The sequence below is a fragment of the Catharus ustulatus genome, chromosome 4, assembly GCF_009819885.2.
Source record: "Catharus ustulatus isolate bCatUst1 chromosome 4, bCatUst1.pri.v2, whole genome shotgun sequence".
NCBI lineage: Eukaryota > Metazoa > Chordata > Aves > Passeriformes > Turdidae > Catharus > Catharus ustulatus.
The window spans coordinates 24,615,017-24,641,026 of NC_046224.1; the positions used below are offsets into that span (position 1 = coordinate 24,615,017).

At 55.1% G+C, this 26,010-nt stretch overlaps 1 protein-coding gene across 5 annotated transcripts; it reads right to left on the bottom strand.

The window, feature by feature from the left end:
• Positions 1–344: 344 nt before the first annotated feature.
• LOC116995876 (TRIO and F-actin binding protein) lies at positions 345–23,130 on the bottom strand. Of its 5 annotated transcripts, none has more exons than XM_033058952.1 (18): positions 23,065–23,130; positions 18,373–20,490; positions 17,522–17,654; positions 16,177–17,160; positions 15,810–15,905; positions 10,519–10,575; positions 10,101–10,169; positions 9,627–9,716; positions 8,690–8,799; positions 7,711–8,266; positions 7,010–7,120; positions 4,927–5,074; positions 4,340–4,451; positions 3,705–3,864; positions 3,254–3,367; positions 2,868–2,954; positions 1,855–2,012; positions 345–1,158 (listed from the first exon to the last, which is right to left on the bottom strand). In XM_033058952.1, exons 2-17 carry the CDS (start codon positions 18,912–18,914, stop codon positions 1,857–1,859), a joined length of 3,525 nt encoding a protein of 1,174 aa, XP_032914843.1. In that variant the 5' UTR covers positions 18,915–20,490; positions 23,065–23,130; the 3' UTR covers positions 345–1,158; positions 1,855–1,856. The 5 variants fall into 5 exon arrangements, with proteins under 5 accessions (XP_032914843.1, XP_032914845.1, XP_032914844.1 ...); XM_033058954.1 differs by lacking the exon at positions 23,065–23,130 and having other exon boundaries at positions 18,373–18,813; positions 19,863–20,002; XM_033058953.2 differs by lacking the exons at positions 15,810–15,905; positions 23,065–23,130 and having other exon boundaries at positions 18,373–22,118.
• Between the last annotated feature and the right edge of the window lie 2,880 nt (positions 23,131–26,010).

The window sequence follows — 26,010 nt, forward strand, 5'->3', positions numbered from 1 at the left end:
CTCTGTATACTGTTTACTCTGCCAGCAATTTGCGATCTGAAACCTGCTCAGCTTTTCCTCTGCGAGGCTCAGGATCCGCATGGAATTTTGGGAGCAGTGTGGTGAAGCAGATTATTTTCCCCCTCAAACCCAGAGGTGGGGCAAGCTGCTGGATAACAGCACTGCAAGGTTCCTCTCACTCTCTGGCCAGGGCTGCTCCTGCTGCTTTCCCTCACCAAATCCTGAAGAAAGGAAGAACTGGTCAGTATAAACCAAAACCTCAAAAATGACACAGACAGACACACACACACAGCCCTCACCACAGGATTAGGGCCACATGGCAAGCCTTCTTCTCAAGGAACACGTTTTTCTCAGCGAAAGGGGAAGATTTTATTAAGTTAAAAGTTGAAGGGCACAGCGGAGCAGCAGCAGCTGCCATCTTGGGGAGGTTGGCTCGGGTGGGTGCAGTAGCAGCCTCACAGCTCCTCTTCCCCAGAAAGGAGAAGCCCCGTGGCTCTGGGCTCCTGCCAATTCAGGTTCTCGCAGGAGCCAAAAGGGCAGTCACGGAGAGAGAGCTCGGTCATGCAGACTCTTGCCAAGGTGTCCTCTTTCAACCGTCTCAGGCAAGCACATCCGTGGCAGGTTGCCCCAGCGTCTCCCTCCTATGGCTCGCGTGTCCTCTCTGCAGGTCCCTGGGGGTGGCACGGGGGAGGGGGAGCATGGTCCTTGCCGTACATCCCACGGGGACCGTGGAGACATTTGGAAGAGAGGGAATATGTGCCAAAGGTGGCTGTATGTGGCCAGGAGAAATGGGGCTAGGAAAGGGGGAAAAAACCAGGTTCTCTTTTTCAGGTTAGAAAAATGCTGGTGATATAGTAAAACATTTCCTCCTCCTCCTCTTCCCCTCCTTTCCATAGGGAAAAAAATTCCTCTATAAAATATAATTTTCACATATAAAATCCTGAAGAAGGTGCATGTAAGGAGCCAGTCCAAACAACGTGCTCAGGTATGCAGGCAAAAAGGGTTCATCAAAAAAGCTTTGGGAGTGGAGTGAGGAGGTTGGGGGTGTGTGGGATTCCTCGCCAAGGTGGTAACGGATGGGGATTCAACCTCCCTCTCCCCACAAGTGAGGAATGGAGCAAATACAAAACAAGAACAGATAACAAACGTGGAGCAGACCTAGAGAGAGACAAAACCAGAAATGGCTTAGAAAGATTCCAGCGAGTACGGAAACGCCATCCCTTCAGGTCCCTGGGGAGATGGCTGGTTGGTGCCCTGCTACAGACCCATTCATCCCAGCACCCATCAGCAAGCAGTGGTGGAGCAGGGTGAGCCCAACCCAAGCAAGAAGCAAAGCACACTGGACAACAGGATGCTCTCATTCCTGTCACCCTGCTCCCCCCATCTGTGGCAGAGGTGCCTGCAGGTGAGTGTGCGAGAAGGGCTGGGTCTAGTCAGACCTGCTTTGATGCAGACCTAAAATTATCGTGCTGCAACAGGGAAGCCACTTCAAAGGTGAAAGGAGCAGAAACACTGCCTACACAGAGAATGTGTAGCTACCCACGCTGTCCGCCAAACCACGGGGTGAAGGCCAGTGTTTGCCTGGCTCCCACAAGCAGCCTGGTTGAGCAGTGATTGGTGCTGGCTGCATCAAGAGCACCACAAAAAGGGAGCTGGGGCCCTTGGGAGAACATCAGGGACAACAGGAGGAACAGCAGTGCAGGCCAAGAGGATGCGAGAAGCAAAGAAAAGACGAGTCTAAGCCGAAAGTTTCAGAAGTGAGTGGAGCAGGAGAAACTGGCAGCTTCCACGCCCCTGCAGCGGCCAGTCTCAGCCACCTGCACCCACAGGGGATGCCCCAGCACCCCAGCTCACCGTTACTTGCTGTTGCACAGCGACTCCTTCTCCTGCAGAGCTGCCATGGCCAGGCGCAGGTGCTCCTTCAGCTGCTCGATCTCTCGCTCCGAGCGCACCTTAATGTGATTCAGCTCAGCATACACATCTTGGTATTTCCCTGAGGCAAATCTCTTGTCCTACCAAGGGAGGGAGAGGGGTCAGGCAGGTTGCAGGACTGATTTTAGGGATGGTGGCAGCAAGGTGACCCCTGCAGAAGAGCCAGCAGGGGAGGAGGGGAGAGCTAGCCCTGGGTTTGAAGCCCATGCCAATCTGGACCAGGCAGAAACCACTCAGAAGAGCATGGAGGTATCATTTTGCAAACACCAGGCCAGGGAAGAACACAAAGACACTGATCCCACAGCAGCAGGGATCAGCAGCATCAGGTTGAGGTGATGTGGGCTTCACAACGGCTTGTGTGCATGTGGGGCAGCCATATGGGAAACATAACCCCACCAGGAATGCAGGCCACTGAGAGAGCTGGGTGCGGCTGCTTATATGGCCAAAAACTTATGTGAGTAATTTATAAATTCCTGGAACATCACTGATTTCCAAAGCCTCTTTCAGGTTCCCCGTTGGCAGGGGCCTTTGAAAATTCCTCTGAATGAGCTGCTGCCAGTGGAGGGAGCAGCACACCCAGAAACGGTGCCAAGGAAACACATCCACTCAGAGAGGGGATAACTAGAGGACGCAGAATGCCAGGCAGCCTTCATCCAGGTTTCGCATTTGCAGAAGGCAGCCTCCTGTCTTGTCCATGCTTATGTGTGCATGCATGTGGGGAAAACAGCAGCTAAGTCTCTGTGACTCTTCCCTCGTGCAAGGTCAGTCTATGCCAGTCCGTGCTGCTATGTGCTCTGCAGTCAGCAAGAACAAGCAGCACAGGTGACAAGAGGGTTTGTCTTGAGCATCCCATCAAACCCTGCTGATATGCAGCCCTGCTGCTTCCCTCCCTTCCTGCTCCTGCTCTTTTCCAACTGCTCCCAGAAAACACCGACCTTTTGCATCATCTGCAGCTCCTCCCGGAGGCACTGCACCTCCTTCTTTACGTACTGGAGCTCATTCTCCTTCACCCGCAGCAGCACCTGGGCCAGAGAAGGGCGAGAGGAACCAGAGGTGACTCAAGAGCCACCACCTTGGAAAGGCCAACAGGCCCTGGCGCAAGCGCGGCAGTGGAAAAAGGAAGGAAGGGCCAGAAGGGCTGGGGCAGGAAACGGCGCAAGCAGCCTGAGAAAGCAGCCGAGGGGAGGCTTGCGTTCTGCTTCCTGCGCCGCTCCACTCGTCACCCCCTCCCACTTGCTCCAAGCCAAAGCCACCAAGAGGAGAAGACCCCTGGGAGGGGCAGGGATGGAGGCAGCGGGGCAGCCAGGGGCACCCCCCGTACCTCCAGCTCGCAGGAACTCCGCTCATTGTTGTGTGAAGCGCGGTCCCCAGAGCTCCGCGATGAAATAAAGCTTCGCAGCTTCCCGATCTCATCCGAGAGGCGGGTCTGCAGCTCCTGCAGGCAAAGCCAAAGCACATCAGAGGAGCCATGGCACACATCTCTTACTGTCCTGACTATTCCATCTTTGTGGCAGCCCTTGTTCAGCTCAGACCATGCTGTAACCCCCTGTCCACAAGCAATGGCAGCATCTACATTCACCACAATATACTCACTGTATTTAATGCCACAGTTAAGATAGCCTCTAACTATTAAAGTTTTTATTTCTGATGATAAAATCTCAGAAAGGAAGAAATATAAACAAATAGGGGAATTTTAACAGAGGGGCTGTGCTGTATGAGGAAGGCACATGCTCCAATGCTCCTCTCTGATGGCAGGAAAGCCCTTCTCTTGCCTGATTTTTCTGGAGGAGGTCCTTCCCCTCCCGCTGACAGCGCTCCAATATCTGCTCCCGCTCTTCTGCCTTCTGGGTGAGCTCCCCGATTTCCAGGCACTTTTGGGAATACTGCTCAGAAAGCACCTGCAGTTCCCGCTTCAGCGACTCCACATCCAACCTGCCAAAGAGGCACCAGCTCATCACTGCCCCAAAACCCTTGCCAGCTCCTGGCCCCTGGCATTGCCTTCCTCCCTGCCATGGCCAGCCTCTGCCCACACCAGTCATTAGCCAGACAATGTTCCCTGTGAACCCGAGCTGCAGCTCCTACACTCCTGCATGTGAGTGTGGTGCTTCTTGGAGCTCCAAGCCATGCAGAAGAAATGAAGGAGCTTTCCATAAAGAAAACAGAGGGGAAATAGCTATAGGTATGAGGGAGGTGCTATAGGACCGAGAGCCAAGCTGGGGACAAACCTCTCTGCCCTACACAACTGCAGCAGCCCTGGGACCCACTACTGGGCACCCACTTGCCCTGAGGAGGGAACTGGGCAAGTGGCAGGAGGAAAAGCTCAGGGCTAGAGCTGCAGATGGGGTGTGGTGACAGCGGCACAAGGAGGCATCATTGGACAAGCGGAGTGAGAGGGACGCTTTCTTACTGGTGCTGCTTCTGGAGGGCTTCTGGGAGTGAGCTGCATTGCTGGAAGCTCCGTGTCCTGCCCAGCTCCTTATTCATTTCCTCACGGTGGGCTTTCTTCAGTGCCTCAATGGCTGCAGAGGGGGACAATGAGAAATGGGGGATCAGGCAGCTTCATGGAAAACACACCAGAGAACTGGCTAAGCTCTTGCCATGCATGTTCCCAGATCTGTCTCTGCAGATTGCCCCTCTTTCCCTTCTTCCCTCAGAGCATTCCCCATAATCTCCACACTCCAGGATCATCATGCTGCCAAGGGGACTAACACAGGGCACTGTGGGAGCTCTCTACCACTTCTGCCTTGCCCACTACAATAAAGTGCTGGTCCCCTCCCACCCATCCATAGAGGCATGACCCCATTCCTTCAGTATCTTTACCACCCCATCTCCACCAGCAGCACAGGAGTGAGAAGCACCAAAGCTCGTGCTCCAAGAAGCCCCAGCCTCACACCAGTACAGCCAACAGTGCGGCTCCAGATGCCTGGGATGACTGGCTTCTGGCAAGAGACACTGGGGAGAGGCAGGAGGGACCCAGCTGGTGTTTGCTCCTACCTGCTGCCGTTGCCGCCGCCTCCTCTGCCAGGAGCCGCTCCTTCTCCTGCCGCAGCCGCTCCAGCTCCCGCTGGTGGTGCCTCTGCAGCTCCTCCATCACTTGCTGGTGGGATGACTCCATCTCAGCCAGGCTGCGCTCACAGGCCTCCTGTTGTGAGGAAGAAAGGAGGTGTGAGAGATCAGGAGAGAAGAAGGAAGGGCTTGGGCCAAGACAGGCACCTGGCTGCAAGTCCAGGGACATTTTGAAAAAAGTGAGACTACTTCCCAGGAGGATCTTTTCCTTCTCAAAGTGAGGTGGCACTTTAATCACTGAACACAACCATTTGACAGGGACACACATCTTGCAACCCTCCTTTGTGCTTTACAGAGGAAGAACATTCCTCTAGTTCTTAAAACTAAAGCAGCAAGACAGGAACATCTCTCTTGGTCCAAGAGCTGGGAATAGCATGCCTGATACCACAGTCCCAACTCTACTGCCCGGCTAGAAGAGATCAACAGTGGGAACTGCATCTCAGTATCTGCCTTTTAAATGAAGCAGCATCCCCTGGAATCAATGAAAACCGAGCTCCTCTCCTGAAAAGTGACACCCTGCACTACCCTGTGACATGATGGAGGCTGCCAAAGAGCCCTCCCCACAGCCTAATGGTTAGGGATCCTCCTCACACAGCTATCCCTCCTACCTGATGGCTCTGAGACCAAGGGGATGGTTCTTTCTATGCTGAGTGCTATGGTTAACTCAAGTCAGAGCAAAGCAAAGGGGCTCCCACCTTAGCACTACGCCTTCACTCCTCCCTGAGCCTCACAGGAAGGATTTGCTCACCAACAAACTGTGCCATTATGATTAACAACCTGGGCCTCAAAGACATCAGCAGAGAGCTAGGAAGTCATCACATCCCCCAACAGCTCCTTGACATCCCATTCCTTCCCCACTAAGGACTAAGGCTCATACAAAAGACACTGGAACATGTTGTGTGCATGCAAACCCTTCCTGGCTACTCCTCTCTGCTGTGATGAGGGAAACTTCACAGAACAACAGTGGAAAAGGTGAGGAATCAAATCAGTGATCTATCCACGAACCAGCTGCAACCTCTGGCAGACACAGAGAGCGAATCCTTTGGGGAAAGGCCAAATTTGGCCTCAGATGTGAAATGCTGAATTTTTGAGCCAAGTTACTAGGAAGATAAGGAAGTTCCTCCCCACTGCTTTTGCCTTTTTTTTTTTGACCATAAAGAGGCCTGTAAGCCGTAAATATTAAATCATGATAACACAGAGACTGGTAGGTGCCTGGGCTGGGTGCTACAGGGTTTGTGGGCTTCTTTATCTGTGCTAGGTACAGCCAACCCTGTGGAACAGACTTCACCAGTCCAGCTTCCTGCCCTTCCAACCCCCTCTGCCCTGGTATCTTCCAACATGTAAGGCCCATCCTGAAAACCCCACTGTATGGCCAAACAGCAGCCTCCACACAGGAAATCCCTGCGGGATGTGACCCTGCATGCTTTGGAGGAATCCGCGAGAGGGGAAAATAAATAAACAAAGAGAAGTGAGAGGATGAAGCATGAGCAAATTCTGCTTTGCTGGCTCTCCCACGTGCTGTCCCAGCAAACGAATGGGCTGTGCTGTCAAAGTGACCTTCAGAGCTCGGGCTGTCCCCAGGGACTGACTTGATTGACTGCTTTTAACAAGACTCACGGGAGCCTCAGTTAGCAAGAACCACATGTGGTGAGCAGCAAACCACCAGGGAACGACCAGAGGCTCAGCAGGAAGCTGCTGACCCACTCCTGAGCTGGGGGATGGCTCACCCCCATGGCTCAGGACAGCATTGTGCCCACATGCAAAACGGGTCACAGCTCCTGCACCTCTCCCCAAATTATCTTTCTCTCCTTTTATAACCCTGGTCCCTTTAAGGCCAGGCAACATGCACCAGCCTTTATGTAATTAACATTGATTATGAATGGGCCCAGTTAGGGTCCCCATGGCAACCCAATGATTAGCAATACCTGCTTGGCAAGAAGCTGCATGCCAGCATTTCCCAGTTTGGTACTGGGAGTGACCCCCCCAGCCCCGGGTCTGGCACTCTACTCACCTGTGAGATGTACCCTCGGGGCACATGGCTGTCCCCCTGGGACTTTGCTGCCTCCCGAAGGCTCTCATTTCTGGCCCGGCAGGACTCCAGCTGTGCCCGCAGTGACTGGATCTGTGCCAGGGAGGACAGAAAGATCTACAGCCAAGGGTGGAAAAGTGCTGTGGCCTGACCATGTGCCACATCCGAACCCTGGGCTTAGGGACAGGGAGGATGGCCAATGGAGGCCTTTGCTTCCCCAGCAGCCTGACAAGAAAACAAATTGGCAAAGCCAGCCCGAGCCTGGTTAATGCCAGTAAGGATGGGAGGAGACATCCCAGCTTTCAGAGGTGGATCCATGCTGGAGGAAACCACCACTGCATGGCTCCTTTCAAAGGCTGGTAGGTGAAGAGCTTGCAAGCTTGGGAATAGCCAGAGAAGAAAGGCTGTGAATGTACTCCCAGGAAACACAGATTCCACACAAGCAGCACCACAAAATACATTATCCTGGACCAAAACATGCTCTGGGGACCTCTGCAGGTATGTGAGAGCTGGCCTCTAGCCTTGCATTACAAGGTTACAAAAGCTTCCATGCACTCAAGGAGCCAGAAAGAATGAACATCTCCCTGCACCTCTGCCTCGCTCTTCTGCAGAGCCTCCTGCAGCTAAGTACCACACTAAGGGGCCACCAGAATCCCACTTTCAGAGAGGAGGGATGCTCTTACCTCCTTTTTCAGCACCTCATTGGTGTCTCCCTGGCTCCCCTTGCTCTGGTTCAGCAGTGTGGTCAAGGGCACGCGCCGCAAGTCCTTCAAGGGCAGGCGCTCCAGCTCCAGCCACTTCTTCTCTATCTCCTCATTCAGACGAATCCGTTGGTCCTCCGAAAGTGGAGGAGTGGGGAGGTCCTGCTCCCCGGCCTTGCGGGAAGGGTCTCCTGCTGGGCCATCGCTGTTTGGGACCCTGCCGTCGGGGGTCTCGAACCATTTCCGCCTCTCCTCTGAACGGAGGGCCAGATCCCGCTCCAGCTCCTCGTACTTGGGAGTTCGGTCGGAGATCCTCAAGCTCCCTTTCGTCCTCTGCAGGGACCCCTGATTTCCAGGGTCTTGTGGCAAGGGAGACAGCTCCACGTAGTCAAAGGCATGGCGCTGCCCATCCGCCTTCCAGTGACTGCTCTTTGAGTTCCCCTCGGAGCCTGAGCCCGGCCGCTGCTGCTCCTCCGCCTGGAGCGAGCCTTTCTGGGGAACAGAGTTACGGAAGTTCTCCTTGTCACAGTCTGGGAGTCTGAAAGCAGAGCAGAAACTGGTGAAGGAGAGGCATCATGTGGGAAAGGATGCCAGCAGAGGCACTGCCAACTGCTCAAGGCTCAGACCCTCACTCAGCCCAGCCTTACAAAACCCCACCCTGAGCGTAGAGTTGGGCTGGATTTCTCCACCAGGCAGCAAGGATCCACCCTGGTTCCAGCTATGCTGGCGGAGAAACCAGCCTAAACTTATGTGGTGAGGCAAAAAGCAGGTACAACAAAGGGAGCCATCAGGTCCTCAACCCCTGTCACAGGCTGGTGTAACCAAACCAATTTTGAGAAGGAGCAGAGGGCAGGGCTGATCTGGGAGTGGTGAGATTTCCAGAAGGGCCTCCCTTGCCCTGCTAGACAGGGTAGAGGGACAGCAAGGGAGAAGAGGACAAGCAGCACTGGGCAGCTCTTACTTGGTGACGTCTGGAGCACTGACTGGGCGCACATTCTTCCTCAGGGCCTCGATCCAGTTGCGCCGGATACCAGAGGTCATCGCTGACAGGGTGAAGACGGCATCCTTTGTCTGCAACAGGGAGGTGACAGAGGCCCTCTCAGCACCCAGTGGATGTGCAGAAGCTCCCTCTTGCTCCCTGAGACCCACAGCTACTCACATACACCAGTTCTGGGCTGTTAGAAAGGCCACCCTCTGTCTACGGCTCTTGAGAACAAGTGGAGGGGTAGGAGAGGAGAGGAGGGAGAGGCATTTGTTTGAGGGGGATCCTTCATGAGACTATCTCCAAGCAAAGGCAAAAGAAACCTTGCTAGGCCAAACATACACTGATGCAATCCAGGTGTTCAGGTGCTGGGGATCAGGTGCCAGCACTGGTGTACAGCAGCAGGGCACAGGGAAACCCAGACCATGAAGTGCCCATCCCTGCACACACATGGGAAATACCGTTTCTCATGCTGCCTTAGCAGCCACCTCCTGCTGCTACAACAAATAGCCAAGGACAGAACTGTACTGGGGCTGGACCCAGGGCACAGGTTGTCACTCAGAGCATGGTCAGCCAGGTTACATCAAGATCTGCAGTGCTCACCACCTGCTCCCTGCAGCTGTGGAAAAGTTGCCTTGGCCAACATGTCACTTAGACACTCTTGGCATTTAGCTTGGCTCCTGGACTGCCTCCAGCAAAGCCTTCAGCCAGCCCTGCAAAGCCTCCTCCTCCTTCCTTCCTTTGCAGGCAGGCAGCCCTGATGTCCCAGAGCACTGTCACCCATATGTCAAAAAAACAGCCTTGGGCCACTGTGCTAGCACAAGATCTGTATGAATTGCCTCTCAGCATCTGGGCACAGGGAGGGAGCACACATTCCCAGCCCGTGCCCCTCGGTGCTGCCGCTCCGGACACTCACGTGTATCTGGAAGCCATAGTTGCGCTGCACCGCGAACTCCGTCACATCCGTGCAGGACCGGAGGTCAATTTCTCCATCAAGGTCATCAGCCTGCAAGCACAGCCACTAGGACATCACTGCTCAGCCAGCTTTGGAAAAGAGCTGGGAGACAGGCTCAGCTCTCTGGGAACGAGGCTCAGTCCCCCAGCACAACATGGCCTCTTCTAACCCAAGGGCTGCCAGCAGCGTGGATGGAGAGCATCCCAGATACCCAGCCACAGGACAGCCCTTCTCCCCACCTCCTACCACTGACAGTCCCCACAGACCCTGCCACCCTGCCTTCATCCTCTTCATCAGCCCTTGCAAAGAGCAGCTTGGCACCTCTGCCATCCTTCAGGAGGACATGGTACTTGTCCCTGGTCATGCCAGAGCTGTGCTCCTCTCCCCCCTGGCCAGGAAAGGAGAAAGGGTTGGTGAAAGGCTGGCCATGCTTACCTCCTCTGCATTCGAGTCCCGGTAATATCTCAGGCTCGAGTCAGTCAGCACGAACCAATGTTTCTTCCACTGCAGGTGCATCGGGCAGGGGGAGGCAAGGGAAAAGACAGAAGGGAAATGGATAGGCAGTTACCAGGGAAAGTGCAGGAACAAGGAGGGATGCTCTGCACTATGATCTCTCGGCCTTCTCTTCCCCCTCCTCCCTCCCAGTTTCCCCTTGTGACCCTCAGCTGGGAGAGAGGCACACCATGAACCTCTGTGTCCACACACAGAGTGAGGCACCTCCACCAAGGGTTTCCCACTGCCTTTCCCAGCAGGAGAGACCTCAGTAAGCAAGGAGTAAGGAAATCAGCTGGTCCACCAGGGTTCTCTAGTAGCAGGGGATAGGGGAAGAGGTAGACTCTCATCTGAGGCTTACCTCTCCCGGCTCATCCAGGATGGACATCCATCCCTTCTTGAAATTGAGAAGATCCGGCTGAAAAACAAAACAGAGAATGACTGTCTTGGAGTGACCCACACAAGGGCTTTCCATGCCAGGGGATGGAAGGTGAGTCCCCCGTGGCAGAACGAAAATGGGAACAGCCTTTTAGGAAACTCATGGGGCTGTGTGACCCTAGTGCAAAAGAGCTGGGCATAGCTCTCAGCAGCAGGTAGTCATTCCTGTAAGAGGAAGCGAGAGATAAGGGAAGAGGTTTAAAAAAAGTAAAGAAAAATATGCAGCAAAGAGATTTCCACAAGGTGCCTCAGAGGTATTTATTCAGAGAGGGGGAGGCAGGGACAAGGAGAGTGGGCAGAAGGGAGTGCTCCACCACCACCAGTGGGGCTTGCCTCAGAGATGCAGGCAAAGCCACAAAGAACCAGACACGCCTTGTCCCAACCCTGGTTGCCCATGCCCCAGAGCTATGTCCCTCTGGTAACTTCACCACCAATCACTTATTAAAAACATAGTAGCTCAGCTCTCACCAAAAACCTACAGGAGGCAATTCAACAGCTGTGAAAACACGTTGACTTTAAACGATGTGCCCCAGGGTAGAGATGAAGTCAGTGCTTGATCGTCTCCCCTCTCCCTTCAAGGTTCAACCCTCTCTGAGATTCTGAGGGTTTTTCTCTTACCCAGCTATTTCTTCTCCCTCCCACTACAGAGCCTGCCCTCTGCCCAGCCACAGCTACAGAAGATAAGAATGAAGAGAATTTCACCCAGATTACCCTGTGCCACAAAGAATTTTCCATGCACTCTCTGCCTCCTCCTAACCTGATGTCGCTGGTGCAGCATCCCAACCAGTTTATCTTCTTCCCAAGGTGGAGCACCAGAGAGCTGACTCAGGGGAACCTCTCTCCCTAGCTTTGCCCTCAGCCAAACAGGCTCGAGCTGGTCCCTCCTCCCACCCCTGCTGGCTCCCAGGAAGTTGCACCATCAAAGAATTCAGTCCAACACCTCTTCTCCCATGGAAGCCAGTGTTCCAGCCTGCCCCTTCTTCAGTAGCTGAGCCAGGCAGGGACAGTGTTGGAGAAGTGACAGTACCAGAGCTGGATCTCACAGAGGTCCAGCACCAGACCTGCCAGTCCTGTGGAAGCCACCAGCAGTCCCCATGTGTCACAACCACCAGCTGAGATGGAGTTGGTGAGGAGGTGGCTCAGCAAGCCGACGGCCACTCCACATCCCCTGAACAAGCCCAGTGGCCAACCACAGCTGCCCCAAAAGCCCCGCTCCTTGGATGTACAGCCAGGCCAAGTCTTTCCCTGCTTTCATCTCCCTGAGCTGCTGCTCGTGGGTTACACCCAAGGTTATGGGGAGGCAAGAGCTGAGTATGTGCCGGCCCACCCTGGCGCTCTGGCTATTGGTTCAAGCAGGAGCAAGAAGTCCTGCCAAGGGGAGGTCACTGCCTGCTACAGCTTCAGGCCTGGCCAGAAGCATCCGGCAGTCCTGAGCTCCCTGGGAAGGGAGGGAAACCAGAGCAAAAGGACGTGGGGGGGCTCCCAAACCTCACCTCCTGCTGAGGTGACAGGCACTCTGGTAGTTTGGAGACAAGGGGGATTTATGCATCCCCATCAACCCAGATTTGTGGTGGCTCCACTGCTGCTTTGATAAAGCACCCCAAAAGTTAATTCTTTCTCTGTGGCAGCAGCTCCACCCTTTTTCCCGTTATTCCTTCCAGTCTGGTGACTTAAGCTCCAGCTCTGAATTCAGAGAGGGAAGGAAAGGAGACAAAACATCAAAGTACAACCACCCCCCTCCTGGGATGCACGTGCACTCAACAGAAGAGAGAGAGATGGGCAGGCTCCACGGAGGCAGAAAAACAATACAGGGAGAGAGTGGGGCTGTCATACAGATCAGCTGGGTCTCATCTCATTGAGGATTTACAATCCCAAAGCATTAGGTGCCAAAATAATTAATATTAACAGGATGCATGCCGCTGGAAAAGCTGCCATGAAGTCCTGCCAGAACTGCTGCCCCCAGTGCAGCGCTGGGGCCAGAAAATTTCCCTGGAGGGTTTTTCCCAAGCAGGCAAGCTGCACAGGGTTTCTGCTTTCCCTGCCAGCCCTAGACAGGGAGCTGCAGCTCTATAGGTCAATACCATAAGTTGAGGCCTCAGTTGATACACAAAGTGCTTAAAGCCACTTTTCTTCCCTTCCCCACAACCAAATCCAGCTTCCTCACCCAGTATAAAAAGCTCAGGATACCGTCAGAGAAGAGCACGGGGCTCAAATAGAACCCCTCATCCAGAGGAAACGGCCCAGCAGTGGGAGGAGGAAACATCCAGGAAAGCCGAGCTGCTGGGAGAGATCCGGGTGCCAGAGATGCAATGATGTGGCAGGATGCACCCCCGGCAAAATGAATGGCCCTGCAGCTCAGGGCTGTAGATGGCTTGGGAGGTGGTGGCAGTGATTTTGCCCAGTTGCCTCCATACCCCTCAGAGTTTAATGTTCAGCCCCACAGCTGGCCAGGTAGAGGCACTGGAGGGAGCCTCGGGTAGCTAAGGGACATAGGTGGTATCTGGAAAGACTGGCTTGCAACAGCAGGTTAAGGAGCGGCAGCTGCCTGCTCTGGTTGAAGAAGGGCTACAGGGAAGGTGATAACAGTCTGTAAGTATCTGAAGAATGTAAACACCAAAGAAGGAAAAGGGACAGGGTGGGAGCAAAGGAATGGCTCCTGGGTGGTACTGAGGCGCCAGGATGGAGAAGTGGAGGAGAAGAGGCTGTGGAAGGCTGAGAAAGCTCAGTGTCCTAGCAGGACAGTCAGGTGTGTCCTTTCATCACCAGCCTTTGTCATCACCGTGGATCCTGCTCTTCTCGAAAGCTCCTCAGCACTGCAGGTTTTGGGGCACTGTAGGTTTTGGGGCACTGCCTCCTCTCACCTCCTGGAGATGGTGCAAGGGGCTCTCAATACCGCAACGCACAATGTCTCCTCTCCTCTAAAAAGGGAACCCACTTCATAAGGCGTGGGCCCCAGGCCAAAACACAAAGCAAAACCTCTCCAGCTCAGCTGGGTGAAAGTAAAATCACTCCCGGGCTGGAGCACTCATGCAGCTCCCGAATCTACACGTGCAGTATGAGGAGCAGCGGGGGACGGGCTCTCCCTTTCCCAGCGCGCCCGTGCGAAACGCCGGCGGCACAGCCCAGCCTGTCACCTCCATTACCGCCCGTGCCAGGGAAGGCTCGCCCCAGGGGTGGGATGCTCCCTGCCCCAAACCGCATCTGTTTCCCACAGCGAGCAGGAGCTCCCCGCGCCCGGGGGGACGCCAATTCCGCATCCGACTGCGGTCATAGGTGCGCTGAGCTGGCCTGGCCTCAGCCCGCCCCACGCTCACTCCTGTCGGGGCTGGGGGGTGCCCACCGGGGCCGCAGCGGCCACGAGCAGCTCTGGGGGGACCCTGGTGGTGTTGAGGAAAGGAGCCAAGGAAGAACCGCACAGCCTAGAGTGCCGGGGCCGGAGTCGCCCGGGGAGCGGCGGCTCCAGAGCCCCGGGGCGCAGGGACCCCCGGAGGCGGCGGCTGACAGCTGGGGTCCCCCGCCCGCTCCCAGCCCCGGCTGTGCCCCGGGCTCCGCAGGAGGAGTCCCCGCGATCATCGCCCGCCAAGTCCCGACCCCGAGTCCCGACTCACCGTCATGGCGGGGGCTCCGCGGCCGCCGGGGCCGGGGCCGGGGTCGCGGCGGGGCCGGGCGCTGGCAGCCAGGGCGGCGGGGCGGCTTCAGCGCCCGGGCGGCTTCCGCAGCCCCACCATGCCCGCTCCGCCGCCCGCCCCGCGATCCCCGCGCGCCGCTTTTCTTCTTTTTTTTTTTTTTTTTTTTTTTTTCAAAAGGAAAAAAAAAAAAAGGAAAAGGAAAGGAGGGGGGAAAAAGAAAACCACCCCAAAAAACTTTTCTTTCCTCCCCCCAGAACTTCCTGGGAGGACCCGGGCAGGCCAATGGCAGCCGCCGCCGCCGCCCCGACCGGCCGCAGCCAATGGAGCCGCCGGGGCGGGCGAGGCCGCCGGTCCGCACGGAAAGGGGCGGCGGCCCCGGGGCGTTGTGGACGGGACGGGACGGGGACGATGCTGGGGCTGAGCCGTGTCCCCTTCCCGCCCCGCTGGCCCGGGAAAAGGTGAAGCCCTGGGAGGGACGGGTTCAGCCGCTGCTGCCTCAGGAAGGGACTGCCAGGAGCCCAGCCCTTATCCAGGCAGGGTTTGCTCTCTCCGGCTGGGATTTTTCGCTGGCAGGGATTTTCAGCAGCGCACACAATGGAGTCCTCGCCTTGGCTCCTCGGGTTGCTCGCTTTTGTCCAACCAACTGCACATCTCTGGGCTTGTGGCAGGGGTGGTAGGAGGTCATGGGGAGACTTCTGGTGCCCCTGGAATGCCACGCCAGCTGGCCTCGAGAAAGGGAATTGCTAGAGAGGGTCCCAAAGGAAAAGGGAAGAGGGGCTGTGCATCACAACATGCCAGGCTCTACTGTGCAATCACACCAAGGTGATGCTTTTTACCGCAAGGCAAAAGGAAGGTGCCAGAGCTCAGTGCTGGCACAGAAAGAAACATGGCACAGGTGGGGCGATCTGGCCCAGTTGTACGGGGTGAGTTCAGGGCTTTGGACTCCTCTCTGGCCTGATGCAGGGAAGGGAGTGAAAGGATGTCACCCGTTTCAAGTTTCAGAGGCCTTTGACAGCCTCTTTCCTGGCTGCAGTTTGTCCTTGTATAAAGAACAAAGCCAGGTCCTAGCAGAGGATGACCTGGCTGAGATGACTGATGTGCACAGTGGGGGACAGAGGCAGGAACTTGTGTGCAGCTGCCTGCTACACGGGCTCCCGGAATACTTTCTGCAGCCCCCCATAGCTGCTGCAAAATGCCATTTTACAGGAATGCCAACACAATACACTATATCTTCTTTCACACCACTAAAGCCCACTTCATCCCTGTAAAACCCTCTGTGCCATCGCAGCACTGGCCAATAATAAAGCAAAGGAAAGTAGCTGTACTGAGATTTCAGTCCCAGGTCTACTGTTTGCCCTCCTCTGGCTTTATAAAAAGGCTCCGTGCCTCAGTTTCCCCACCTGAGAAATGGGTGAAGGACAAAGTGATGGGGAGTGTTAGTGAGCATGGTGTTCAGGGCATCACGGGATGGCAGCACCATGCTGGACCTGCTCAGATCAAGTCCTGGGGACCTAGGTCCTGCCCACAGTGACCCCCACAGAAGGGCAGCTGCCCATCCTCACAATTCCCAGGGCCTGGCCCCTACCTTGTTGCGCTTCTTACTGACATTCAAATGTGGCTGCGGGCTTCCTGAGGAGCCAGTGCTGCTTTGCAGTGGGAAGGTGCTTCCACCCAGCTGGGGCTGCAGGGGAGAAAGCAGGAGCTGAAGCTATTGGGGTTTAGTCCTCACCTCAGTTTCCCAGATCCGAGCATCTGTCTCCTGGCATGGGCCAGGGAAGAAAGCATCTTCCCTCCTCCCAGTGCCAGGTGGGCAGTACAATGTCCCTGGAGAAGCAGAGGATCCAAGGGAATCAGGTGCACAGAATTGCAACCCAGGGGACCCCCCCCATCTGTTTTCACCAGTTTTAGGCCTTGCAGGGTCCCCCATAACCTCTGGCTCCTTCCCTACTCACATGGTAAATGAGAAGACTCTTGTTCCCCCAGTCAGTTTCCAATGGCTTCTCAGGGCTGTGTGTATCTCGTGCATGCTCATGACCGTTCCAGTTCTCCTCCAGATCCTGTACTGGACTCTCAGGCCTTATCCAGCTGTCATCCGGCCGTAGTCCCACATCCAGACATCTAGCAGGGCTTTTCCAGTCCCTTTCCAGCTGGCGCATCACACCTGCATGGCACACGGGAATCTCTTGGCGCTTCCAGTCCTTCTCCCACACCTGTGCTTGGTGGGCATCCCCCCGGCCCCTCCAGTCCTGCTCCTGGGGTCGTGTTGGGCTTGTGGGGCGCAGGGGCTTGCCTCGGCCTTTGCAGTCACTGCTGGTGCCCTTTCCAGGCTGGGAGGATGTCAGCTTTTCCCGGAGGCTCTGCCAGCTGCATTCGGGTGGCTTCCTCGGCCCTGCAAGGTGCAGTGGCTCCCCTGGCTTCACTCGTTGCCTCTCTGCCCCCCGCACCAAGCTGGGAGGGGACATCTCCTTTTGGCTTTTCCTTGTGCTCTCTGTACGTCTCCCAGGACTGAGGGCCCATGGTGGTGGCGCTGCCCGGCTCAGTCTGACATTATCTGAGCGCTTCCCAGCACCTGTGGAGCGCAGGGAATCCCCTTGGCTCTTCTTCTCCAGTGTTTGCCGTATACCCCCTGCTTGCCAGGTGGCTCGGCCCCTGTTCGAGTTTGGGGGGCGGGCAGGCTCCCCTCGACTTCTCCAGCTTTTCTCAGTGCGACAGGGAGGGTTCACGGGCTCCCCTGCTCTCCTCTCCGACCTGCGGGCTGGGCTTGCAGAGCGTGGGCTTTGGCTGCCTCTCTCCAGCAGCCAGCCAGGGCTGGCAGGGCGTGGGGAGTCCCCCCGGGTCCTGCTGGCCTTCTCGGGGTGCTGAGCTGGGCTGGGGGAACGCCGGCGCTCCTTGGGGTCTCTGCTGCGCTGCTCGAGCTGCCAGGAGAGTCGCTGACCCTGGGTCACAGGGGACAGAGAGCAGGGAGTCCTCTTAAAAAAGTGCCAACGAGCAGAACATGGTGGGGTTAGGGCTGCCAGGTGATTTGGCTAAATGATTCCCAAAGAGAAGTTGCATTCCTGTGCATGGAGCCAATCCATACTGTAGAGAAGCCTCTTGCACCCAAAGGGTGAAAGGGCTGCTGCATTTTAAGAGCCGAGGGTCCCAATCCATGACAGAGGGAGAGCTGGGATTAAAGGGAAGAGGGAGAAGGGGAATGAAAGAGAGAAGCACATGGCAGAAGTAGAGGAAAATGTGATAGGAAAAAGCAACTCAGCTTGCAGAGTTGGAATGAGGTCCTGCTGTGCAGCCAAGCCTCACCTCCCTGGGCAGGTTGGGGCTGGATCGCCTCCGAGTTAGGTGGCCTTTGCTGGGTGGCACTGGTGTCTTGCCATCGAGCCGCTCCACACGGCCCTCCTCCAGAGCCTGGAAGGCCTCCAGCGTCTCTGATTTCCTGTGGGCACACACAGTTGGACCAGCTGCTACCCTGCTCAGCTTGGAAGTAGAGCTCCTGCACACCCTACTCCACCTTAGCCTGACCCCACAGACCTCCACCTGCCCCAGATACTGTGTGCCCCATAGCCTCTCCCTGTCCCCATTAACCACCTCAGCTTTCATACCCTGCTGCCTCATCCATGTCCCCTTGCCCAGGATACTTTCCCAATCCGTCTTTATGTCCCTTTCTGCCCCTGTGCTACCAGTTCTGGAGCCCCTCTTGCTCCTCCACCTAAAGCCTAAACAGCTACTCGGTACTTTTTGGCATCGCCTTTCATTTCCTGAGTGGCTCCTACAGTGAACATGGAAACCCCGGGGAGCTACTGATGCTGGGACTGGGGGACACCTCTTTTCTTCTGCTTTTACTGCAGGGAGCCCTGCTTTGCAGCACGTCCTGCAGGTTCCAGGTGGCTGTGAGGATGAGGAAGGTGGGCTGCTCCCTTATAGCAATGCAGTTTAGCTCCACCTTTCCAACAGCCTCAGTTGCTGCAATGGAGGAGGCTCTGAGCCTAGATCAACCCTTGCTTTGAGGGAAATTTAAGCACAGCTGAAAGCTGAGCTCTGCCATCTAGCCCTGCCTTCCCCCTGAAGCATGGTGATTCAGAGGCGGGGGCCCCCAGCAGCAGAGAAGGGCAATCCCCTGCCTCTGACCACTGTGGAGTCCTGTTATTTCTCACCTGCGTTCGCATCCAAATATCCTCTCCACCTCCACTCGGCCAGGGCTGAGTGTCCGGGAGCCACGGCGGCCAACAGCGTCCCTCTGGCTGAGGCGCTTGGGCTTGGGCAGGTCTGCCAGCACCGTGTACTCCTGCCTCTCCAGCCCGTGCCGCCCCTCGGCACCCCCAGCGCCGGAGTGCCCGTGGGACTCCCGAGCCCGTGGGGCAGAGAGGTGCCCACCGCCACCCAGCAGGTCACTGCGGGCCGGCGGGGAGCCCGCTGGGGCACGCGGCAGGGTGGATGCCCAGGGAGGGTCAGTTTTTCGGTGCTTTGGCCAGCTCTCCTCGGGCTTCTGGCTGGCAGGACGGTGCTCTGGGACGGGGAGAAGGCCGTTACTGGGGGAGGCGCGAGCGACGCGGGATGCCACCACGTCCACGGCAAAGCAGGTCTTCGGAGGAGAGCTAGAAATGGTCCAGGAGGGCAGAGATAAAACCCAGACTCCCTCGAGGTAGGGTGGGAGCACTGGAACACAGCACTTCGAGCCGAGGGCATGCCAAACCATGCAGATAGAGAGCACCCGAGACGCCCACGGTTCGCAGTCAGCACGCACACAGATGGACTCTCACATAGTGCCCATGGATGTGTTGAACACTTCCTGGGACCAGAATTAGATAAAGAGATACTAAATCTAAACAGAGATCTGCCTTGAACCTCAGAGGCCCCTGGGTGGAAAGCAAACCAGAGCCAGGATCTCACACAGGAGCAAACCAAGAGTACCTGCTTTCAGTGGGCAGATTTCTTTCCTAGATCCCTGGGCTTCAGTTCTCACCCAGGATCCAGAGGGAACAGGCTGAGCCCACCTGGGTCTGTCTGCCTGTGGGGCTCGTGACCGCACCTCCTCCTTATGGCCCAAGTAGCTCATCATGTCCCGCTTGCCCGATCCCAAAGTGTTGTCCCACAATCGGGTCATTTCCTCTTCCTGGGAGACAAGATAGGGCAGATCTCTGCAATGGGGCCTAGAAACTTTTGTGGGCTGGAAGGAGGCAAGAGTATGTATGAAAACTTCCAGCCTGTTCAGCCCAAAGCTGCTGGTAAAAAGGAACCAGAAGAGGAGCTGTGTGAGTATAAGATGATCCCAGACCAACGATGGCAAGAAAAAACATAGAAAAGTCCACATGGGAGTATCCAAGAGCAAATCTCATGGGCTCTTTAAGGGGAGAGCCTCTTTTGTGGGGACTAAGAGTCTCAGCTGATCTCCCCTTGCAGCTCAGGACCTTAGGATCATAAAATATCTCAAGTTTTAAGGGACCCATAAGGATCATCAAATCCACCTCCTTGCACATGATGGGCTCCTTCTTCCATGTGCCCAAGGCAAGAGAGCCAGAGGGGCAAATTCAGCACATCTGTGTGCCCAGGAACCTGCTGAATGGGCCCAGAAAAAGTGGCATTGAAGGGCCAAGGGAGCTGGGGAGACCAAAATAACCCAAACCACAAGAGATCCCCATCTCACCCTGGCAAGCGTGGAGTTGGCTTCGGCACAGGCGCTGGGGTCGGTGCCAGTTTCTCTGTGCTCACCCTCAGCTCCGGGGCTGAGTGGGGGATATCGCCTGCTCTCGTGCCAGCTGTGGGGCAGGGAGAGAGGACAGCTGGTGGTCAGCACAGCCCGCAGAGCTCAGGGGCGAGTGACAGCACTGGCAGCCCAAGCCACACTGACTCACTCTCTACTGGATGGGCGGAGGCTGGCAGAGCCCATCCTGAGACCACCAGCCTTGCTCTGGAGGGAATGAGGATGAAGGAGGGGGGCCCCTGACCTCTCCAGGAACAGCCCAGAGGAATGGTTAGAGGGCATGGTGTGGGGGTTTCTCAGTCCTTTTTCCCAGGCACCCACGTGCAGAGCATCAGGGAAAAGGCAGCTGATTTCCCCCTGCTTGGCTTCCTGCTCCCCCTCCTCCATTCTTCCCACCGAAGGGGCTTGGAGCAGCAGGGCTCCCAGCTGGTACTCACCGCTCCGTGCCCTCCGCCGGGCCCACACACACGTATACCTCGCACTGCGGGGCTAAAATATGGAGAGAGTCCCAGGGCTCTCCTGGGGCTGTGTCGCCGCAGGCATCGCGCCCTGTCACCTCCGAGGCATGATCCTGCGAGGAAGAAGGGGTGCAGTGGTGCTGTCAGCGTGCCAAGGATGAGGATGAAGGCTGCCCCTTGGAAATGTCTGCTTCTTCTACCTCCCCCGAGAGCAGCCTGGCCTTCAGGGCTTTTGATATCTCTCCTAGCCCACCGTTGAGATTTTTCTCCTACATCAAGAGGCCAGAGAGGCCCAGCGTATTCCTATTTGACGCCGAATATTGCAGACATCCCAAAGACTGCATGTGTGGATGAGGGTTCAGAGAAACTGCCCCCCCCATGCTGGCACTGATGCTGCTGGTTGCTGCTCCCCCTCACCAGCAGGATAGCTCAGGGAGAAGCAAGAGGAAGGAAGATTTTTGCAGAAAAGGCTGTAGTCCCAGCCTCTGCCTCTCTCTGTCAGGGCTTGCAGGCGTCAGCATCCTCCCTGGCCCCCGTTACCTGCAGGGCTTACGAGCAGCAGTGGGGGAGGCTCCGGGGAGCCGGCTGCCTTCGCTCCAGCGTCTCGCCCGCACCAGGATTCGCTCAGAGGTGACAGCTCTGAGCAGATCGAGGGCGAAGGGCTGAGGTAACGTTAGAGCGTCCAAGGCCAGGAGGAGAGGGGGAGAGGGCGAGAAAGAGAGAGCTCATTACTATTTCATCATCCCTGGCCAGTCGCTCCTGGAGGACGTCAAACAACACGAAACCCTCCGTGAACATGAAACCAGCTGTCACCCAGTCGGAGACAGCCAAGTAGCTTGTGTGTCCAGCCCTGTCCCAAAGGATTGTGTTGGATTGAGGTATCTGGAGCCCAAAACCCCATGAGATTTTTGCTTCTCCTGCCTTCTCCAGGAACAGCTTGCTGAAGCTGCCACAGGGACAGAACTGAGCCCTGGCCCCAAGCCAACAGCTGAGGCCACAGAGAATCCACCAGGACCACATTTAAGGTGAGGCAAAGCTGTAAATGCCAGCAAGCATCAAGCAGAGATTAATACAAGGTGGGTCCCTGCTCTGCCAGTCTCCAGTTCCCTCCTTGTAGCTTTGCATCTGCAACACCCCTGCTTTTCCTTCCAGGGTCTATCAAGCCCCTTGTATCCACTGTCCAGCACTTCCCTGCTAAGCTTGATTCCCAGTTTTGGTATGGCACAGTTAAATTAAGCACTCCTATGCCTGGAAAGACTCTTTGCCCATAGAGGTTTTCCTCGCCTGGAAATCCTGGCTGAGCCTTTGTCTTAGGGATTTCTGTCTCTAAAAAGGCAGGTGGAGTCCCAGCATAGAACAGAGAGGCGTTTAAGTATCCATAGCCGGCAGGTGGGATGGAGGAGCTCACCTGGACAGCATGCTGGTGAGCCCCTGCGGCTCGGAAACAGTGCTGGCACAGGCTCTTTGCAAATATGTTGGCTTCAAAGTTCATGCAAGGCATGTCATCCACTGAACCAGACATTGTGCATAGCAGGGACGAAGATCTTTGGCTGATGGGCTACTGGCAGGGGCCAGCCAGGAGAAAAAGGAAGAAGGAACAGCAGCAGAAGAAGCTGTGGAAGCAGGAATGTTATTTCCAGACTGAAGTTTGCTGCTCCCAACTGTCAATACTGGAATCAAAGGGAACCCAGGTACAAGGTGATCCATATAAATACAGGTAATAAAAGAATGTGCTCTAGCAGGGACCTCTTTTAGAAGGGGCACTGCACCCTGAAACGACTGCTGACACCCCTCAGTTTGGGAGACCTTGTGAAGAGAGGGAATGCTGTGCATGTCCTGCTATTTTGTTTGATGGAAATGTTCTTTCTTAAAAGGCACAAAACCAAAACCTTTCTTCTTAATTATGTTGGTCATGAAGAGATGGCTCTAAGCCTCTTAGGAAATTTGGAAATCTACTCAGACTCTTTCTAAACTTGTTAATCCTACAAAAATATCGAGACCTGTAGGACAGCGGAAAGCTGTGAAGGGTAACAAGCATGGCTAGCATGACAGCTGGATCACATTTCTGTTCTGTTTTTTGCAAGCATCCTGCCCACCATCACCTCATCTGTCCAGCAGGGTTTGAGAGCCAGTCCTCGGATTTGAGGATGTGATCCGAGCCGGGAGGGTTCTGCCTAATTTCCCCCGAGGAGGCACCAAGAGAAGGACAGGAAATCAGACCAGCATCTGAGATGTGAACATGCCACTGGTGCCATAAACACGGACATTTGAGTCAGAGCAGCTGATCGAGGCTATGGTTGCTCCCCAAAACAACCAAGGCCAAACGTCAACGCCAAAAACAAAGCTATAATCTTTGTTTGTCGGTGCACTCATTTTCAGTAGAGGTGCCAGTCTTGCAGCATCCTTCCTCACACTGGGGCATATTTGCTTGACTTGTTCACACAAAATGCTCGACAGGAGCCTAAGCACTCCCCTGCTAGGGATGCATCACAAAACGCGCCAACATCGCTGCCCACCACTGCCCGTGGCTGGAGCCCCAGTGGTACCCCACCGCCTGATGGGCAAATCATTACTCCCCACATCCCTTGGGCCCTACTGTCGGGATAATTCTGTGATCCCCAGGGCCTCTGGCATGCATGCAGCCGGCCGTGCTCAGTGCTCCCAGCACCTCCCAGTATCCCCAGTACCTCAGCTTCCCTACGGCTCCCAGCACCGCGCCGCCCGCCGAGCTCCCCCCTCAATGAAGCTCGCCGTGGGAACCGCGGGGAGCGAGGCCCCGCCCCCTCCGCTCTGATTGGCTGCCTGCGGGCAGCGATTTGAATGCCGCCTCCTGAGTGGCCGGCGGCGGCGCGCGGCCATGGCGCCCACGGGCGCGGGCTCCCACGTGCCGCGGGCAGCGAGCGGCGATGGAGCGGCCGGGACTGGGGATGGGGATGGGGATGGGGATGGGGATTGGGGTGCCCCTGGGACTGGGGCTGGGATGCGCCCGGGGCTGCGGCTCGGCCCCCAGCCCTTCCCCTCGGCTGCATCTCCCAGGGACTGCCTCCCCGCCTGCCGAGGGGCTTCCCCTGTGCTCCCTGGAGGCAGCACCCCAAGAGTTAGATATCCCGAAGCCGAAACAGATGCCAAAGCAGCGGACTTAGCCGCGAGCACTGAGAGAGCGAAACGCCACCGTGTTTCAGCACAGCTCCAACAGGGGTCATGCCTACCCACAGCACTCAGATTTGTCTAACGTGAGCTTTACCTATCAAGCACAAGCCCTGCCTGACTCTCGCTATTTTTAGCAGAACGCCCTTAACATCTGTCCTCCACTGCTCCTTCTACAATCCAAACTCCTACTCTTCCTGATGCTGGTGACAGTTACAAAAAAAATCAATTTCACTTTTTTTTTTAAATTCATTACGGACAGTCTGCAATCCACTCCTCAAACCTATCTACCTCACACAACCCATCATTCACCTCCCTGAAAATCACTCTCTCAGTAACTTTTTTCCTCGAGTTCGTTTCTGGAACACAATACTGAAATCAGCAGTGTGACTGTACTGAGTACAGCCTTGAGCTTGATACACTGCAAAAGCAATAACTACAGTGCACTGATTATCACACAGCTCATGCACACACTGCAGCCATTCCTACTTTTTTCTGCACTCCAATTTCCCCCAACTGTCTGATCTTTTTGGCTCCCAGTCTGCTTTTGATCCTCTGTAATCCCAATTATATTTTTGCGTGTGCATGTGTGCGGAATCGCAGTCTAGCCAGTGAAAGCCATCACGCATGGCAACCCCAGTGTGGCAGCCCATGTCAAAGCCCTGCATCCCTGTGTGAGCCTGGGGCATGTGCACAGCAATGCGCAGGTGCCCGAGGTGACCTAGCTGCAGAGCCACGCGTGAAATGCCTGTGGAAAAGCTCACAGGGAGCTGCTGATCTCTGCTTTTCCTTTACGGAGCACCAACTGCACTAGCAAGTTGATTTTTGCAAGTACTTTACATTTTGCAATTACCTTACATTTGGAAGCAGCCTCCACCTGAGAAGCTAAGGAAGGAAAAAAACCCCAAATGCTCAAATCCATCTTGAAAACAAGTAGAAGCAGCAAAGAATTATTTTAAGCCAGAGTCTGGTATGAACTGTCATGTGTCTGGAAAACACTTCACTCACTAACTTTTGTGTGAAAACTCATATCCTCATTTCAATATATCCAGGGGTAGCCTGATTGTATACCCTATGCATAACAAAAACAGCAGGCTAGGGCTGAGTCAGTAATTCACATTACAGAATAAAGCTTTAATCAATCAAATGGAGAAATCAATAGTGTAGTGAACAATCCTGATGGTTCATGCTGTACAGGACTTAGCAGTTACGTTCTCAGTTTTTCCATACACTTTTTTGGGTTTTTTGAATTTGAAAACTCATTTTATAGCAGGAGCTGAAAGACTTCAAAGCATGGAAGGGGCTGTTGGAGATTTCAGCTGACACTTGATAAAGGCTCAAAAATGTTACTAGGCCAGGGAAACAGCAAACTAAAAGTGAAATTCTTTTGGCAGCAAAATGACAAAAACTGAAGTCACTCTTAACACCTCATCCAGAATACAATGAGGTCATCCAGCTCTGTCCCAGCTACCATTCCAGGCTGCCTACAGGCTGGGAAGGCAACTGATCCACATTCCAGCAGATTTCTCAGATAGCACAGTTCTTTCACAGTGGCCATCCCAGCTCCAGAGCCAACTATGTGAGGAAGCACAAGATGTCACCCTGCCCTCCAGCTTTGAGCTGCAGTCCCCTTAGTGTGATACACTCTCCAAACTTCCCTCTCCTTCCCTCCTTCATCCTCAAATCCACCAAGCACAGAACTCTCTAGAGCACGTAACTCCCAAACCAGAACAAGAAATAATTTATGCTCCACACATGCGACCTCTTGGATACTTTGGCTGAGATCCAGTTCAGCATAACACTTTTGGCCTTGCCTGAGTTGTGTTTTTGCAGTTCTGAAACACCCAAGAACCCCAGGTGAGACAGGTGGATAGGTAAGCTTACCCATTAAATCCCATGACCTTCCTGGAATGGCCTTTAAGGCAGTGTTTGAAAACTATTTTGGAGGTGAGGAAACCACACATACACACCCTAACAATGTGACGGAGTTTATTCTGTTGGTGCCCAAGATGGGCAGGGTGGGACTCTGAATCCAAGCACACAAGGCACCAGTGATAACAGTGTCCACTTCCCCAGCAATTACCTTCTTCAGAAGGGAAAGAGAAGTGCAAGAGGAGCCCGTTCCTTACCACAAGCACGTGTGTCACCTGGTTCCTTCCAGAATCCTCCCTCTAGCAGAAATTGTGCTGCTGCTGTCAGTGTTGAGATCACACCCTCCCCCTTAACACGCTCTGGAGAACAGCTCTGTGTGCACACCCCACAAGAAACGATGGAGAGATACACCAGGCTGGTGCCATTCTCTTTAGCGGCTGGTGGCCATCAGCACTGTTCTGATGTTCCTCCATGCAGCCTCAGGCATTGCTTTACTCTTTTTCCTCCCATTTCTGCATGAGGAATCTATTTACTTGCCCACTGCTGGGTTGCAAATTTTTCTGGTGTGGGTTTTGGACACATAGGCCTTTTTTCTCTTTGTCATTTCCTTTCCA